The 16,860-nt window shown below is 41.0% G+C and overlaps 1 protein-coding gene across 1 annotated transcript in view; it reads left to right on the top strand.

Moving 5' to 3' along the window:
* AP3B1 (adaptor related protein complex 3 subunit beta 1) overlaps positions 1-16,860 on the top strand; it is a 249,412-nt gene that overhangs the window by 134,050 nt on the left and 98,502 nt on the right. Inside the window, exons 16-18 of the mRNA XM_088443910.1 lie at positions 3,429-3,615; positions 9,952-10,082; positions 16,513-16,621. Coding sequence (XP_088300036.1) covers positions 3,429-3,615; positions 9,952-10,082; positions 16,513-16,621 — 427 coding nt within the window. The remainder of the gene's footprint in view (positions 1-3,428; positions 3,616-9,951; positions 10,083-16,512; positions 16,622-16,860) is intronic.

Below are 16,860 nucleotides of genomic sequence, written 5' to 3'. Positions count from 1 at the left end.
CCTTCTGTTTAAGGGCTCAAGGGGTGGCATTATTCATTCCTTACAGAATTGTTGATGGACTTTGTTTGGGTACATAATCAGGGTCTCCTCTTTAGTCCACCATAATTGTTAGCCAGATCAACTTGCAAATCAATATTATAGGTATTGGATCAAATGACTGTTTTTCATTAACTAATAACACAGCCTAAAACGGCCCCCCACACGTGCCCTATACAGATGTTTCCAAGTTTACCTCTTCTGTTCCTCTCTTTCTCCTGGTTATAGGTCTCTACTCTACCATGTTCCTCTCTTACGCTGTGTCTGTCTTCCCAACTCCTATTATCCTAGAACTTCCCACCCTCATTGCAAATGTTGTTTACTTTTCACATCCAGATAGTTATATAGTTCTTATAATTATCTTATGGCTGTCATTGGGATTTAATTACCCCTTCATGGTCTCTGTAGCAGACTGTAATTAAGTAATAAGTTTGGCTACGCAGCCAGCAGGTTATATCTTTCATCTGCCAATGAGCATAGTGCTCAGATAACACAGGGAAATTAACGCTTTTAAATTCCTGATCCAGGGGGCAAAATGGGCAGTATTGGGTGCTTGGTAGATGAGAGGAGACCAGTACTCATTCTAGTGTCACATTGAAGTAGACAGTATTGCTGCATGGTTACTAGAACAGCTGCTTCATTTCCCCTGGTCTTAATTTGTTTACCTGCTTTCTGTTACAGTAACCTGCTGAGAGCTGAGGAATATAGGTGGGGAGAGATCACTGTTCTAGTGACAGTTATCAGCTGTACATTCCAACCATAGCACTCACAATATTGGGTCTTAAGTGCGATTTATAGTCAGCAAAATTTATAATACTGTATGTCACATATCCCCGAAGTTTACAAGCCATTTAAATAAGGGTACTAATCAACCTATGTATGTTCTGTTCCTGTTCAGTGGAAAGCTGATGAAATCCGGATGCAGATGTTATTTTAATGCAATAATGTGTTCAGACCATAGTCAAGTGCAGCTTAAAATAGAAATATTTATGCTCCCATGTAAACAGCCAAATTTACTGAGTAAATCGATGGGCGTTTTGTTCTAAAAATGCATATTCCTATTCATCAGCCCTATAATAGCTAACGATAAAGGATACTTATTCCATATGTATTGCATAAAGCGATTGCAAGCTGTTCAAACAACTCTGAAATATACTTGGCTACATTACTGTCTAGCTAATAGTTAATGCTAGGGCAAATGGCAAAAATGCAGATATTATTCTTGTCTCCACAATACATATAACAAAGAGGTTCCCAACCAGTCTTTGTGGAATAGTGCTAAAGCTGGCCATACACCTTAAGATTCTGTTCAACTAGTTAGCTGATTGGAACGAAGTTCTGATAATATATCAGTTTGCTATAACCAATTTGACCAAACAACTGTTTCTTGTTTTCAGGTGTTAGGGAGCAAATGGTCGATTGTCATTTGCTCTCATACATTAGCAGATTTTCATTCCAACCAGCCACCAACTAATTAGATGGTTGGACAGATAATCTTACGGTGTATGGCCATCTTAAGATGGAGGTGCCACTAAAAGTTATGCTGGGCATACACTGCCAGATAAAATGCCTGTCAGTCCAACAGACATGTCATCTGGCAGCCTGACACTCAGAAGATATCGCGGGCATACATTGTGAGATAGCTAACATTGTATTGGCTCTGATATCTGCGCTCCGCCCCTGTGGAGGAGACATTTCCCATTTTTCCCTGTGAAATGTCTTATTTGGCAGCGGCTGGGCATATATTGCCTGATGCGGCCGACATTTTACTTGCAATTTATCACATCGGACATTCATGCTGGACGCTCCGGCATGCCTGACCGATATTTTACCCTCAGTCTCCCGCACACACAATACAATTATGGAGGCGATCTGCTGATATGTATTCCCAGCATTAGATGTGGTTGGTTAAAAAGTATAAATATTTTGATATTCACTGTTTATGTGAAATGTAGTTTAATGGATGAAATAAAAAGCCAATATTTCATTTGGTTTATAATAATTTTTTTCATGACTTATTACGTTTTATCAATGAAATAAAATTAATGTTAAGTAAAATAAATGTTAAGTCAGAAATAAAAATAAATAGACTAATTCCAAAGTTTGGAATAAAAAAAAAAGGTTGGTAAGCACGGATTGAAAACCTTTCTGCTTTAGTTGACCAAACAGGACAAGAACATTAAAGAAACATGGTTTTGCCTGAAATTAGCAGCACAAGTCTAGTTTCTAATGCTTACATGGCCACTTTCATTTTGAGCTGGTGGTAATGTAAGGTCAAGCGTACAGGAACATGAAGAAACTCTTAATACTGTGTAATTACAGCAGGTCTATAAGCGGAGAGACCTCTCCCATCATACTTGATTGCAAATAATTCTTAATGCTGCTGACAACATTTTTCTTATTCAGTTCCGTACACAGAGTATATGAATTTGCTTCATTAGTTTAAATAACCACATTTCACACTCCGTGCTTGTTATCGGAGGCATTTGTGTCTTCATTTGTGCTCTATACCCACAGTTACCAACAGACTATTTTTAACAAACATTTATGCATTTCAGATGCATCTAATTTAGAACATAATGGTAAAATTTGGTTTCCTGCAGGCTGTTATAAAAACTATCTCAATGCAGTTTTAATGTAGCGTATTCAACGGCTGAATTAAGAAATGATGGAAAATCCACCATAAAACAAGCTGTTACCTTACATAAATAAATGAACAATATTACCGGAGGCCGTAAGCACTCTTTTATCTTGGTTTTTAGAGGGCATCAGCAGCTTGCTTTTATAAAAAAGTAACGGCTAAATGCACTGCAAATAATTTGCAGTAATCCAGTTCAATGATTCATGTGTCTCCTTTAATGGGTCATAATTCAGAGCAAAGTAACAGAGTATAGAGAGAGCGCGTGGACCCTGGTGGTGCCAGGGACACTATCTCTTCATAAAACACACCTCAGATGAAACACTTTGCCAGCCCCCTAATACCCGCTGATGTTTTGATGTCCTGCATATTTTCTCTATTAAGTTTTGAGTGCCATGTTTTTAGCTGTATTTCCACATTCATTATCCTCACGTAGACCCTTCAGTAGGTTTGCCATCTATGATTATTTTTTAATGATGCCTTTTCTTTCCACTTCAGCAGTTTAATAATCTAGCACATGGCTGCTTTGCAGCAGTTCGCATTCACCTCCCGGCTCAGAACGGGACATGTGCTCAGGCTTCAATATTCCATTTGCAGCTACAGAAATGCGTATTCCTTGCGGGACAGCATTTGTTTATATTAATGGTTCATTTGTGTTACCCCCTTTAAATGTTTTTACTGAGAAGTGATCAATAATCCTTAAAAGAATTGTGTGCCTTCATCTCCCTGTCTGTCCTTTCTCCCCTTCTGACAGACAAAGCTGCTTACTCAGTACATATTAAATCTGGGCAAATATGATCAGAATTACGATATCCGGGACCGCACGCGTTTTGTAAGACAGCTGATTGTTCCCAATGAGAAGAGTGGAGCACTAAGCAAATATGCCAAAAGGATCTTTTTGGCCCAGAAACCTGCCCCAGTACTTGAATCTCCGTTCAAAGGTAGGTAATATATATATCCTCATGTTACAGAACAGCAATGCTGTGGAATGACACAGTAGAGTCAGGAGTCTGATGTTAAAGGGTAACACCACTCAAAAATAAGTCATTGTGGCTGATTCTGTGTCATACACAAAGTGGCTGTAGTTGCCGCCGGACGCCTGATTTGTTACTTTATGGCTACTGCGAGTATCTGTTCAACTAATGCTAGGTTCATGCGTGTGCAAGGCGGAAACCCGTGCCCCCCATTGGTTTTACTCCGACCACCACAACAGTCATCATTTAGTATCTGTACTTGCATCAGCCCCGTGCTAGAGATTTGTCAGAAATAGGCTTCCCCTCCCTGTACACAGGACTGAGAATTGCACTGAGCTATTGGTGACACTCCAAATACTTAGGGTGGTTACATATAATTGCTTGTCCATCGCCCAGTTCATGCTCAAATATGCCCTATTTCACGGAGAGGAGATCCAGCCACGTTGCATCCAACTCGGAGTAGGACGCAAAGATGTGCAAATTCACTACTGAGTCTGCGCTGTATGTGAAAACCTGCCATTTCCATCCTTGTAGAGAGATCCGTGTGATTCTGAATCAGCATGCTTGTAGGGAGATGTGTCAAACTTTCGGCTTCTAGTGGTCATGTTCTAGAATGTACTTTATAAGTAACAGCTTGAAGCTGATTCGTTGCTATGGGTAACTTTTCCACTTGTGCTCTTCAGAAGGTTTTTACTTTTCTACTAATGTTTTCTAACTGAAATCATTATACAGCGTGCCACAACTTAATGGGGTAACTCCTGATACTACTGAAAGGACTTCTAACCCTTTAAGGTTTGGACAAGACTCTTGCTGCCATGTTGTAGACATGTTGTACATACTTCAATGTCTGACACAACGTAACTACATTTGTAACCATGGAAACAGCTATTGCAGTTTGTTTCCATGGTTACAGACATTGTTAAAGAGTGTCAGACATTCACAGTTTGTCTTCAAAATAATAGCAGCTTTATCTAATGCTGGCCATACATCTACAGCCCAATTCTCCGTTCTGCTGATGAGATGCGCCGATCGAGCATAAAAAAAAACAGATTGTCAGACATTGTAGATCAGCGATCTGTTAGGGAAATTAAACATTTTCAAAATCCGGGACTCGCAGAATCCGTCCATTTTCGTGTCGGAATCAAGATTGTCCGACATGTTGTATTTCCCCGATCTCTTGACCCCTGCATTAGCAGAATGGGGAATTGCCCTGATGCAGGCCAGATGTACTGTATGGGCCATTTAAGTCTTCAGGACAGATGCAGTTAGGCAAGAGGTTCCTTTTAAACCATGTGCGCTTATGCTATGCAGCTTATGCACGCAGGATAACCTGTTGTTTTTGCTTGCGTTCCATGGAGCTGGCAGCAAAAGCCAAGCAACGTTTTCCTGCAGGTGTAACCTGATATTTGCACACCATTTTATATTTTTATTACCAACCCTAGTTGTCCTACCCCTATTAGGAAACATATACTTTCAACATGGATTGGCCTCCTCTCCATTTACATTATAGGCTTTGAATGGTTTAAATACAATTCGTCATCTTACAGATTCTACCACACATCGTGCACTATCTTTTTCTCAGGCTCATTCTCAATTCTCCTTTTTTACATACCCATAATTTATCCTTTTTGCAGGCGCAACATTATATCTCAAAGGTGATCTCCTTTCTTTCTCCCATGGACTGGATGAACCAATTAGATATAGCGCTTCAATCTTCCATTGGCTCTAGAGGAGCTATTTCTCTATTTTATAAAATATTGCGTACCCCGTACTATAGTGGTCACTATGATACTGGTATCACTTGTTGGCAGAAACACTTCCCTGATGTTAGTGAATCCTCGATTTTACAAGCATTATTATACTTCACTCGAGTTCTCTCGGCTATCACATACCAAGATATGTTTTTTAATATATGTTATAGGGCTTACTTGTCACCCTCATGCTGTCAGTTGATAGGACTTACTCCCTCATTAACTTGTCTGAAATGTGCCAGACCCGATGCTTCTCCCTTCCACTGCTTGTGGGATTGTTTTCCTATTAAAATATTTTGGATTCAAGTTAAACAACTTGCAATCTTGGAGTTCTTAATTTTCTGTCGTTGACCCCGGAGTGGGCAATTTTTGGTATAATGACAACTACTGTACCTCCAAAATTTCGCCAGACTGTCGGAAATTACTTTTAATACTCTCAGCCGTGGCGAGGAAATGTATATACTCCCTTTTCAATATCAATGTTTACAGATAAACTCTTTCACATATTCAAAATGGTATGGATGGAGACATCATTACATAAAGAATGCATTGAGAAGTTTTTGAAGTTTGATATTCTCTTATTGATACCTTAAATATGTCAATTGGGCAAAAAATTCATAGTTGTTTTCATGCAACATTTTGGTATGAAACCAGAATATTTCAATCTGGCCCTCCTATTTAATTTAGTTAATGGGGTACTGGGCCGCAGGCGAAGCCCCCCTCTCTTCCCTTTTTTTTTCCTTTTCCTCCTCTCCCTCTCATTCTTCTTTTTTAAAGGATATTATGCAATGGTAATCTGTTAAGAAAAATGTTTTTATACAGTCAGGTGCATAAATATTGGGACATTGACAGAATTTACATATTTTGGCCTCTATTCACCACCACAATGGCTTTGAAATGAAACAAACAAGATGTGCTTTAACTGCAGACTTTCAGATTTAATTTGAGGGTAATTACATCCAAATCAGGTGAACGGTGTAGGAATTACAATGGTTTCTATATGTGCCTCCCACTTTTTAATACTTTGTTGCAAATCCTTTGCAGGCAATTACAGCCTGAAGTCTGGAACGCATAGATATCACCAGACGCTGGGTTTCATCTCTGGTGATGCTCTGCCAGGCCTCTACTGCAAATGTCTTCAGTTCCTGCTTGTTCTTGGGGCATTTTCCCTTCAGTTTTGTCTTCATCAAGTGAAATGCATGCTCAATCGGATTCAGGTCAGGGGATTGACTTGGCCATTGCATAACATTCCACTTTTTAGCCTTAAAAAACTCTTTGGTTGCTTTTGCAGTATGCTTCGGGTCATTGTCCATCTGCACTGTGAAGCGGCGTCCAATGAGTTCTGAAGCATTTGACTGAATATGAGCATATAATATCGCCAGAAACACTTCAGAATTCATTCTGCTGCTTTTGTTAGCAGTCACATCATCAATAAATACAAGGGAACCAGTTCCATTGGCAGCCATACATGCCCATGCCATGACACTACCACCACCATGCTTCACTGATGAGGTGGTATGTTTTGGATCATGAGCAGTTCCTTTCCTTCTCCATACTCTTCTCTTCCCATCACTCTGGTACAAGTTCATCTTTGTCTCATATGTCCATAGGATGTTGTTCCAGAACTGTAATGGCTTTTTTAGATGACGTTGGGCAAACTCTAATCTGGTCTTCCTGTTTTTGTGGCTCACCAATGGTTTACATCTTGTGGTGAACCCTCTGTATTCACTTTTGTGAAGTCTTCTCTTGATTTGTTGACTTTGACACATATACACCTACCTCCTGGAGAGTGTTCTTGATTTGGCCAACTGTTGTGAAGGGGTTTTTCTTCACCAGGGAAATAATTCTTCTGTGATCCACCACAGTTGTTTTCCATGGTCTTCCGGGTCTTTTGGTGTTGCTGAGCTCTCCGGCGTGTTCTTTCTTTTTAAGAATTTTCCAAACAGTTGATTTGGCCACACCTAATGTTTTTGCTATCTCTCTGATGGGTTTGTTTTGATTTTTCAACCTAATGATGGCTTGCTTCACTGATAGTGACAGCTCTTTGGATCTCATATTGAGAATCGACAGCAACTGATTCCAAATGCAAATGTAACACCTAGAATCAACTCCAGACCTTTTACCTGCTTAATTGATAATGAAATAATGAGGGAATAGCCCATACCTGTAAATGAAATAGCTTTTGAGTTTATAGTCCCACTACTTTTGGCCCCTTAAAAAGTGGGTGGCACATATAGATGCCATTGTAATTCCTACATCGTTCACCTGATTTGGATGTAATTACCCTCATATTAAAATATATATATATATATATATATATATATATATATATATATAAAATATGAAAAATGAACAAAGGGGGTGCACTCACCAGTCTTCTAAAATGAGTTTTTATTTCATCTTTTTAAAAAAAAATTTACAGCATCATAGTAAAGCTCCGACGTTTCGGTCCTAGCCATGTACCTTTGTCAAGGTACAATTCCAAGTAGTACTTTGCATCAATATATACCTGAGTATATGCAAAGTACTACTTGGAATTGTACCTTGACAAAGGTCCATGGCTAGGACCGAAACGTCGGAGCTTTACTATGATGCTGTAAATTTTTTTTTAAAAAAGATGAAATAAAAACTCATTTTAGAAGACTGGTGAGTGCACCCCCTTTGTTCATTTTTTGTATGCAGGGATACAGGTGATCCCTTTTGGGTGGCTACCCCAGCAATTGGATTTTCAGACGTGAGTGTGGACTAATACTGGACTATATATATATATATATATATATATATATATATATATATATATACATACACACACACACACACACACACTGATTTCTCTTTGTGTGTCAAACATTGATGATTTTAAATTTTTTTTTTTTTTTTTAAATAGTTGTTGAAAACCAAATTTTTGGCCTTTCAGAGTGGTGGGGATTCAGAAAAAAACATATATAATATAATAGGCTGACTGCACAGAATCAGTTGTGAGCATGTATGCCATATGTGAAAATAAACTTATCTTACTACAAAAGTCATCATTTATGCAACACAATTCCCAGGACTTTTAGCACTGACCAAGAATTATTACAGTACAGATGCTTCTGCAATGATGAAGGGTTTTTATAAACATTTATTATTTGGTACAGTAGTAGTTCACATAAACTTTTTAACCACTTAACTGACACTTTTTTTTTTTCTCTCAAAAAAGGTCAGAATCTCTTTTTAATTTAGTAAAGTTTGAAATGTATTTTTAAAAACATATTTAAATATTTTGTTTAAAAAAAAAAAAGCATGCATTAGGAGTGTTTTGCCACCCCCCTGTGTCCATAGGTCCCCAATGTAAAGTAGCCTCCCACCCCCTATCAGAAATAGCTCCCCCAGTTGCAAAAGATCCCCAGCATTATCACCCCCACCCACCTAGTGGTAATAGACCCCAGTGGCGGAGCTCCCACTGTATTATTGCTGCCCCCCTCCCCAATGTGTCACTGTATGTTAATTTGTATTTTTTTTTAATACACCTCCCCCACCCCCCCCCCCAAGTGCCAAAAGATGACCACCCCCACACCTGTGGCCTAGACCTGTCCCTACACCTTATTACAGAGCATGGTACAGAGGGGACTGATAATCATTCCTCCCTGCTGCAGCTGATCTCTGCTCATATGCTCGGGGGAAATATGATCACTCACTTTTGTTCCAGCACATGTGCCCCAGAGCGCTGTTCGCACGGCATTCCGGGGCGCGATTTCGGGAGTGATGTCGGCGGTCACAGATCACAACATCCCTCTGAGTGGGCCATAGTATGAGGAGGAGATTCATTCTGCACATGTGAGATGAGCAGGCTGACCTGGACTCATGGGCTGCGGCCGTGTCAGGTACAGCAATCCTGACTGCAGATGCATCCCATGAGTTTGTGCCAGGCAAATGGTTAAAAGGAAATCAAACTTTGTGGACAATGCAATGATTTTTATACCCGGTTTACATTCCTGAGGTCTTCAGAGCTTGCACCGTCCTTAGAGACTGAGCGCTGGTGTGATGCGTCACCAGTATTTAGCTTAATAGAGGACTGAGTAAAAGGCACAGGCTTGTTTTATAGAATATATCAATCATATATGTTAATTTCAGAACTTTGGTGTTTTTGTTGTTTTTTTTAGTAATCATGTAGTATCATAGCTAATTTCTGTTGTAATGGTGTTCCGTGTAGCAGAAAAATAACAATTAAAATGCTGAATGAGCTAGTGGCAAGCCTTATATATGGATTGTTTAACTGTGCTGTCATTCTTAATATCTAGCGTACGGTTATTTGTACAGAAGCTACATTCCAGTGCAGCGCCTGTAAACACACTGACTGATTAGCTTCTGTATTGACCATTATGGAGGAGATTATTGTAAAGTATGGATTGAAATAATCACCCTGACCTTTTTATGGGTTCTTTTGGTTTATGTATGTTCTGTGAAATCCAAGCTAATGTAACAGGAGTCATTTCCTTTCTTAATAATGGTTTCCTCTTGGTGCACGTGAGTTTGTAATCAGATATTTATTATGTTTGTTATTCACTAGATCGAGATCGTTTTCAGCTTGGCACTCTGTCTCATACACTAAACGCTAAAGCTTCTGGGTACCTGGAGCTGTCTGATTGGCCGGAAGTAGCGCCTGATCCGTGTGTTCGCAATGTGGAAGTAATTGAACCTGTATGTATTTTTCATCTTAAATATATGTAAGATTTATCTTCCTGGTACTTATTCTTACTGGGGCACGGTGCTGTGTTGTTGGAGAAGGAACATCCGACACAGTATCTGTACTGATATCAGGGCCGCAACCAGGTGAGGGGCAGGGGGCTAAGAGGACCATTACTGCCTTGCTCCATGTGACAAAATTCCTAGTTTCGGCCCTGCTGATGTGATGTAATGGAGCAGATTATCCTTCCTCTCCTGCTCTCCTATAATGCTTACAGTATCTAATTTCTATCAGTATCTGAGGATCTCATATATATTTGTTTTGCCAAACATGTGAGGCTTTGGAATACCCAGTGAAGAAAACAAAGCCTCCAAAAATAGGCTGTAGACAGTGTTTCTCCTCATAGCTGTGTGTGTGTCCCATCGGCTAATGTAGAAGAAAACCAATACACGTGTCATAATCCTACTTCTAGTTATTGCAGTCTAAAGGTGCTCACACAAAATGATTGAAAATAAAAAAATTCTCATTATGCAATTAAATTAGCGGAAATTAGTCTCTGTGGCATGATGCAAAATGTCTAAAAACCAAAATTTAGGACTATGATCATGTTTCATTGAACAATCATAATCTTTTTTTTTTTTTTTTTTGTGCATACACAATAAATCAAGTTGATCTGATTTTAGATTGTGAAGCTTTTACATATTTATTAATACAATCGTCAATATGATCTTGTTTCAACAATCATAGGAAGGAACTTGCAAACACACACAAGCTTTTAATTTATCTATACACATTGACAATAACATCCACAACCTGTCGCCATAAAAATCTTTCATTCAAATCCCACAAATATATTTATATCTCTCTCCTGCTGCTACTATTAGCTGGTGACATATCACTAAATCCAGGCATGACCCACATGCCACACCCACAACGAACTATAAATCCAGCTAACCTCATAAACATTGTGTGCCTCCCTTCACCCTCCAAGTCACTAAAATGTGCCTTATGGAATGCACGCTCTGTTTGCAATAAGCTAAAATCCATCCATGACCTCTTTATTTCAACTAACCTCAACCTTCTGGCGATAACGGAAACATGGCTCGCACAATCAAACACCGTCTCCCCTGCTGCACTTTCTCCTGGTAACCTACACTTCTCACACACCTCCAGGCCTGGTAATTGTGAAGGAGTGGGGTAGGAATATTACTGTCCCAATCTTTCACATTTACAGTTCTCCCACAGATACCTTCACTCACATTTACATAATTTTGAAGTACATTCTATCAGGACTTTCACCCCTTTCTTTCTGCGAGTTGCTGCCCACCTGGGCCACCTCAACAATTTCTAAAACATTTTTCTGCCTGGCTCCCTCTCTTTCTATCCTCTGACGACATCACCATCGTTATGGGTGATTTCAATATTCCCATTGACAGTCCACATTCTCCTCATGCCTCCAAACTACTCTCTTTAACCTCCTCTCTTTGCCTCTCCCAATGGACTGACTCCTTTACTCATCAAGATTTCCACTGCCTTGATCTTGTACTCACCAGACTATGCTCAGTTTCTGATTTCACTAATGCTCCTTTCCCCCTCTGTTCACAACCTTATCATCTGTACACTCTCCTCCATTATATCAACCTCCATGTCATTGAAATCAACCAAACCTCCTAAAACACGTAGAAATATTAATGTTATTAACTTTCAAAAACTATCAACCTCTCTACAACTACTACTCCCACCAATTTCTACATTCACTTCTCCTGAGACTGCTGCATCACACCTAAACCACCACCTAGACTTAGACGTCAACCATGGCATTCTAACTTAACAAGGCATCTACTAAAAACTCATGTAAAGTAGAACGTCAGTGGTGAAAAAGTCTCGTACTCCAAGTGACTTCCTCACATATAAGACTATCTACAACTCTTTTATCGTACTGCTCTGGGCGCTGCCATACAAACATATATTTGTAATCTCTCCTCAATCCTCTAACCCCAAGCGACTTATTAATACATTTAAACTGCTTCTTACTCCTCCCTCACCCAACCCACCTGCTACTATCTGTGCACAAGATCTTGCTTCCTGATGGGGCGGGCCTCCTCCTGGGGGATCCCCGGGTGGGAGGCAGACTTCTTCAGTTTGCGGATTATTGGCTTCAAACAACAGAGGCCTGGGTCTGAGAAGTGGTCTCAGGAGTATGCCTTCACTTTCAGGAGGAATCCTCCCAAGAAGTTTTTTTGCACAGATCCTCCATCAGATGCGGTCAAGGCCTTGGCCTTTCAGGAGCCATTCACTTCCTGCTGCAGGCGGGGGTAATAGTCCCGGATCCTGTGTCGCAGCAGGGAAGGGGTTATTATTCCAATCTGTTCCTGGTTCAGAAACCGAATGGGGCTCATCATCCTATAATAAATCTAAAAATCCTCAACAGATTTATAGAAGTTTCGTATGGAAACTCTCCGGTCAATTAGTTTGGCAATGGAGCCGGGGGATTACATGGTTTCCCAGGACTTTCAGGGTGCATATCTGCATGTTCCTATTACACCATCCCACCAACAATGTTATGGTTTGCTGTCCTTCAGCAACATTACCAATTTCAGGCTCTACCCTATGGCCTATCTACGGCTTCCTGGGTATTTACCAAAATAATGGCAGTCATGACGGCCTATCTCAGGCATCAGGGAATCAGAATACTGCAATATCTGGATGACCTTCTGATATTGGAGCAGACTCTGGTTGTTTTACAAAAACATCTTCAACTGGACCATACCCTGCCTACAAAAGCACAGCTGGATGATTAATTGAAAGAAATCATCGCTTTCTCCAACACAGCAGATGGTACATCTAGGAGCTCTTCTGGATTCTCGGACAAGATTGTGGCCCTATCATTGTGAGTACGCAAGTTGCTACACAAACTGAGGGTATCCATTCTGTTAGCAATGCAGGTCCTGGGATCAATGGTGTCCACCTTCAACATAGTGGGGTATGCTCAGTTTCATTCCAGGCCACTGCAAAAATTGATTCTCTCCAAATGGAACGGACAGTATCATCTAATAAAGTCCCAGAGGATCATTCTCACTCCAGAGGTTCGTCACTCCCTCCTGTGGTGGCTGAGAAAGGATCATCTGAACAAAGGGCGCCCATTCTAGATTCCAAATTGGCTGCTTCTCACCACAGATGCCAGTCTTTGCGGATGGGGGGCAGTGACAGGTCATCACATCTTTCAGGGAAGATGGACAAATCAGGAAAGTCATCTGCCAATAAACATTCTGGAACTGCCAGCAGTATACAAAGCACTTGTCATGATACAGGACCTACTCCAAGGCAAGCCGGTCCAGATCCAGTCTGACAACGCGACTACAGTGGTCTACCTCAATCATCATGGAGGCATGAGAATTTACGCAGCCATGAAAGAAGTGACAAAGGTTCTGATTTGGACAGAACATTATCTTCCGGCCATCTCGGCAATATTCATACCAGGAATACTTAATTGGGAAGCAGACTTCTTAAGTCGTCAGGACATACACACCGGAGAGTGGACTCTCCATCCGGGAGTATTTCAGCTCCTGGTAAACAAATGGGGTCTACCAGAAATAGATCTCATGGCGTCACGTCACAACCACAAGGTCCCCAGGTACGGGTCCAGGTCCAGAGACCCATCAGCAGCCTTTGTGGTTGCACTGGCAGTAAGATAGGACTTTAAGCTGGCGTATATCTTTCCTCCGATTTCCCTCATCCCAAGAGTTCTCAGGAACTTCAAGCAGGAAGGGCAGAACAGTAATACTGGTGGCTCCGGCTTGGCCTAGACGTCATTGGTTCACTGACATACAGAATGTATCAATAGACAGTCCGTATACTCTTCCTCTATGGCAGGATCTGCTAACGCAGGGTCCTTGCTGGCGTCCAGACTTGCCCCATCTGACTTAGACGGCGTGGCTCTCGAATCTTCCATCCTAAGAGCGAAAGGCTTTTTTCAGTTCTGTAATTCAAAAGATGCTTTGGGCACAAAAGCCAGTCTCTGCCCGCATCTATCACAGAGTTTGGCATTCTTTTGGTCAGCGGTTTTCCCATAGGAAGTATGATCCTAAGGTGTTCAGGATTTCCAGGGTACTGGCTTTTCTACAGGCGGGTTTAGACCATTGTCTCCGCCTGGCCACAAGAGTGCAGGTTTCTGCATGGTCAGTCTGGTTCCAGAGGAAGCTTGCCTCATTGCCAGATGTCAGATTTTTTTTTCAGGGAGTTCTGTGAGTTCAGTCTCCTTTTGTTCCACCGATAGCACGGTGGGATTTATCTTTGATTTGACAGCACTTTCTTGTCGCTCCCCATTTTTGATTTTTCACCAGGATAAAGCTGTTCTTCGTACAAGGGAGTGTTAACTTCCTAAGGTAGTGTCTCATTTTCAAGTGAATGAAGACATTGTAGTTCCAGCTTTTCAAGCTACAGATCTTTCTGAAGCCTCCCTGGATGTAGTTCGTTCTCTCTGTATTTATGTGGAGCATACAAACTCTTTTAGAAAATCAGATGCTCTTTTGTATTATGTGGTTTTCACAAACGAGGATGGCCAGCTAATATGCATACTCTGGCAAGATGGCTACCCCAGACTATCTCTCAGGTGTACACACAGGCTGATCTCCCTGTCCCAATGACGGTGACAGCACATTCTACTAGTTCTGTAGGGCCATTGTGGGTATTTAGTCGTGTTGCCTCTGCTGAACAATTGTGTAAGGCACCCATGTGGTCTTAGGTGCTATGCCTTTGATACTTTTGCCTCTCAGGATGCTTTCTTTGAGCGACGAGTTCTTCTTTTTTGCTCAGGAGCGTCCCCCACCCTAGGGAAACTGCTTTAGGACAACCCCATGGTATCCCTGTGGATTCCTATAAACCCTGAAGAAGAAAATTAGAGTTATGGTAGACTTACCTAGATAACTCCTTTTCTTCGAGGTCCACAGGGTACCTACCCTGACGCAACTGGCTGCATGGGTGTTTTTTATTATTTTTTGGTCACGGATTCCCTCATCTTCTCTTTCCTTCTCCTGCCTTGGGGCTTGTTAACATAACTGAAGGGCTGTGGCTAGGGGCGGGGTATATATGGAGGAGAGCCCGAGGAATCCTGGAAGCTGAAGCTTTAACGGTTTGGTGCCTGGATCTCTCCAACCATAATATCCCCATGGTGTCCCTGTGGACCCTATGGACCTCTAAGAAAAGGAGTTATCTAGGTAAGTCTACCATAACTGTAATTTTTCCCTCGCACCTCTATGGGGTTTGAGGGAGGACTTGATATGCTGATTCCCCCCCCATCATTTCTTGTATAAACTCCATATTTCAAATTTAGCAGATTTTGGTTGTATGTGTGCACAAATTGTTACAAAAAAAAAAAAAAAATAGACGGTGGAGAATCCATTACAGTGATTGGTTGCATGTGGTGGACCTATAGTCTTCTGCAAGAGGCGATGTGATGCAGTGATACAGAGGTCTGCTGATGGCATCACTGCCAAATATTTTTAAAAACCTTACAATTAACTTGTTCTTTGAACTTTTGTAGTTATTGTCCGGATGGGCATTTTTACTGAATTTATTAATCATTTAAAATTAATCTTAAGTTTACTTTTAACATATCTCCATCAGCCACTCTAGCAATTAAAGTTCTCCGTCTGCCACCTCTTGCCCTTTAAACACTTTGCAAAGAAGAACTTTGCAGACTTCTCAACATAAATTGTTTTGGAAGTGAAAGTCATTTCTGCAGCTATAAATGTCACATCAAATTTAACTCTCTTAACATCAGCTGTGTCAAATAAGAGAAAATCAATGTTTACAGCTTTGCCATCTGATTCTCAACCTCGCCCTAGCAGATTTTGTCGTCAGAGTTTTGCATAAAGATTTTCAGACTGTTGCCTGGTTTGCTGTTTGTTTATAGTTCCATAATGCAATTTACTGATGTGTCCACATCTTACCTCCATGTGCTACAAGTCGCGTTAAACATAATGCGTGACCGCAGTGCGACTCGGTAGTGCAGAACGTCTTTTAGTGATTTTACCTTCAAATGCTTCTTATTTGCAAAGTAATGTGAATAGGACGCACAAGCAACTTCTGCTGATTAAAATGATACGCGGCATGGCTAAATGCTATGCGACTGTGGGTGTATAGGCATATCGTTTTAATCAGCAGAAGCTGCTTGTGCGTCCTATTCACATCGCTTTTCAAATCAGATGCATTTCAAGGTAAAAAGTCGCACACAAGATGCTTGGCGCTACAGAGTTCCACCATGACCAGAAGGGCTGTTTATCACGCAAGGATGTAAGATATATGTGGACGCATTTATGTGCCATTGTTTTTCTGTGTCTAGCAGGCTGCATGGCTGTTTTTTCTGATGATTAGTAGAGTTTTTGGTGAATCTTGAGATTAACCGTATTCTCACGTGTTTTACAATCCTATCCCATCTTGCAGGTGTCAGCGTGGGAAACCTCAGTCAGAAAACCCAAAAAAGTAAAACCTACATCTGATAAGTTTTATTCAGAGTCTGAAGAAGAGGAAGATGCGTCTGCTGCATCCAGCGGTAATTCTGTGCATTTTCCAGACTAAACCTATTAATATGCTGCTGAAGTACAATGAAAGGCATGCAACCTTTTCCTGCCCCAATACAGGGCTTATGTACGCAGGTGTTTGTATGTCTCTTCCTCACCTTCTGCTTTTGGCTGATTTGCTGTTTTTGGCTGATTTGCTGAGGATTGAGGGATTCTAATGTGAGGTCACAGATCTCTATGGAGAGGCGCCGCTTCTGGTCACATGGGGGGC

Source organism: Taudactylus pleione, unplaced genomic scaffold, assembly GCF_031769625.1.
Source record: "Taudactylus pleione unplaced genomic scaffold, aTauple2 ptg000336l, whole genome shotgun sequence".
NCBI classification, from domain to species: Eukaryota; Metazoa; Chordata; class Amphibia; order Anura; family Myobatrachidae; genus Taudactylus; species Taudactylus pleione.
The sequence above is the reverse complement of the archived record's forward strand: the minus strand, read 5'-3'. Positions and strand labels throughout refer to the sequence as shown.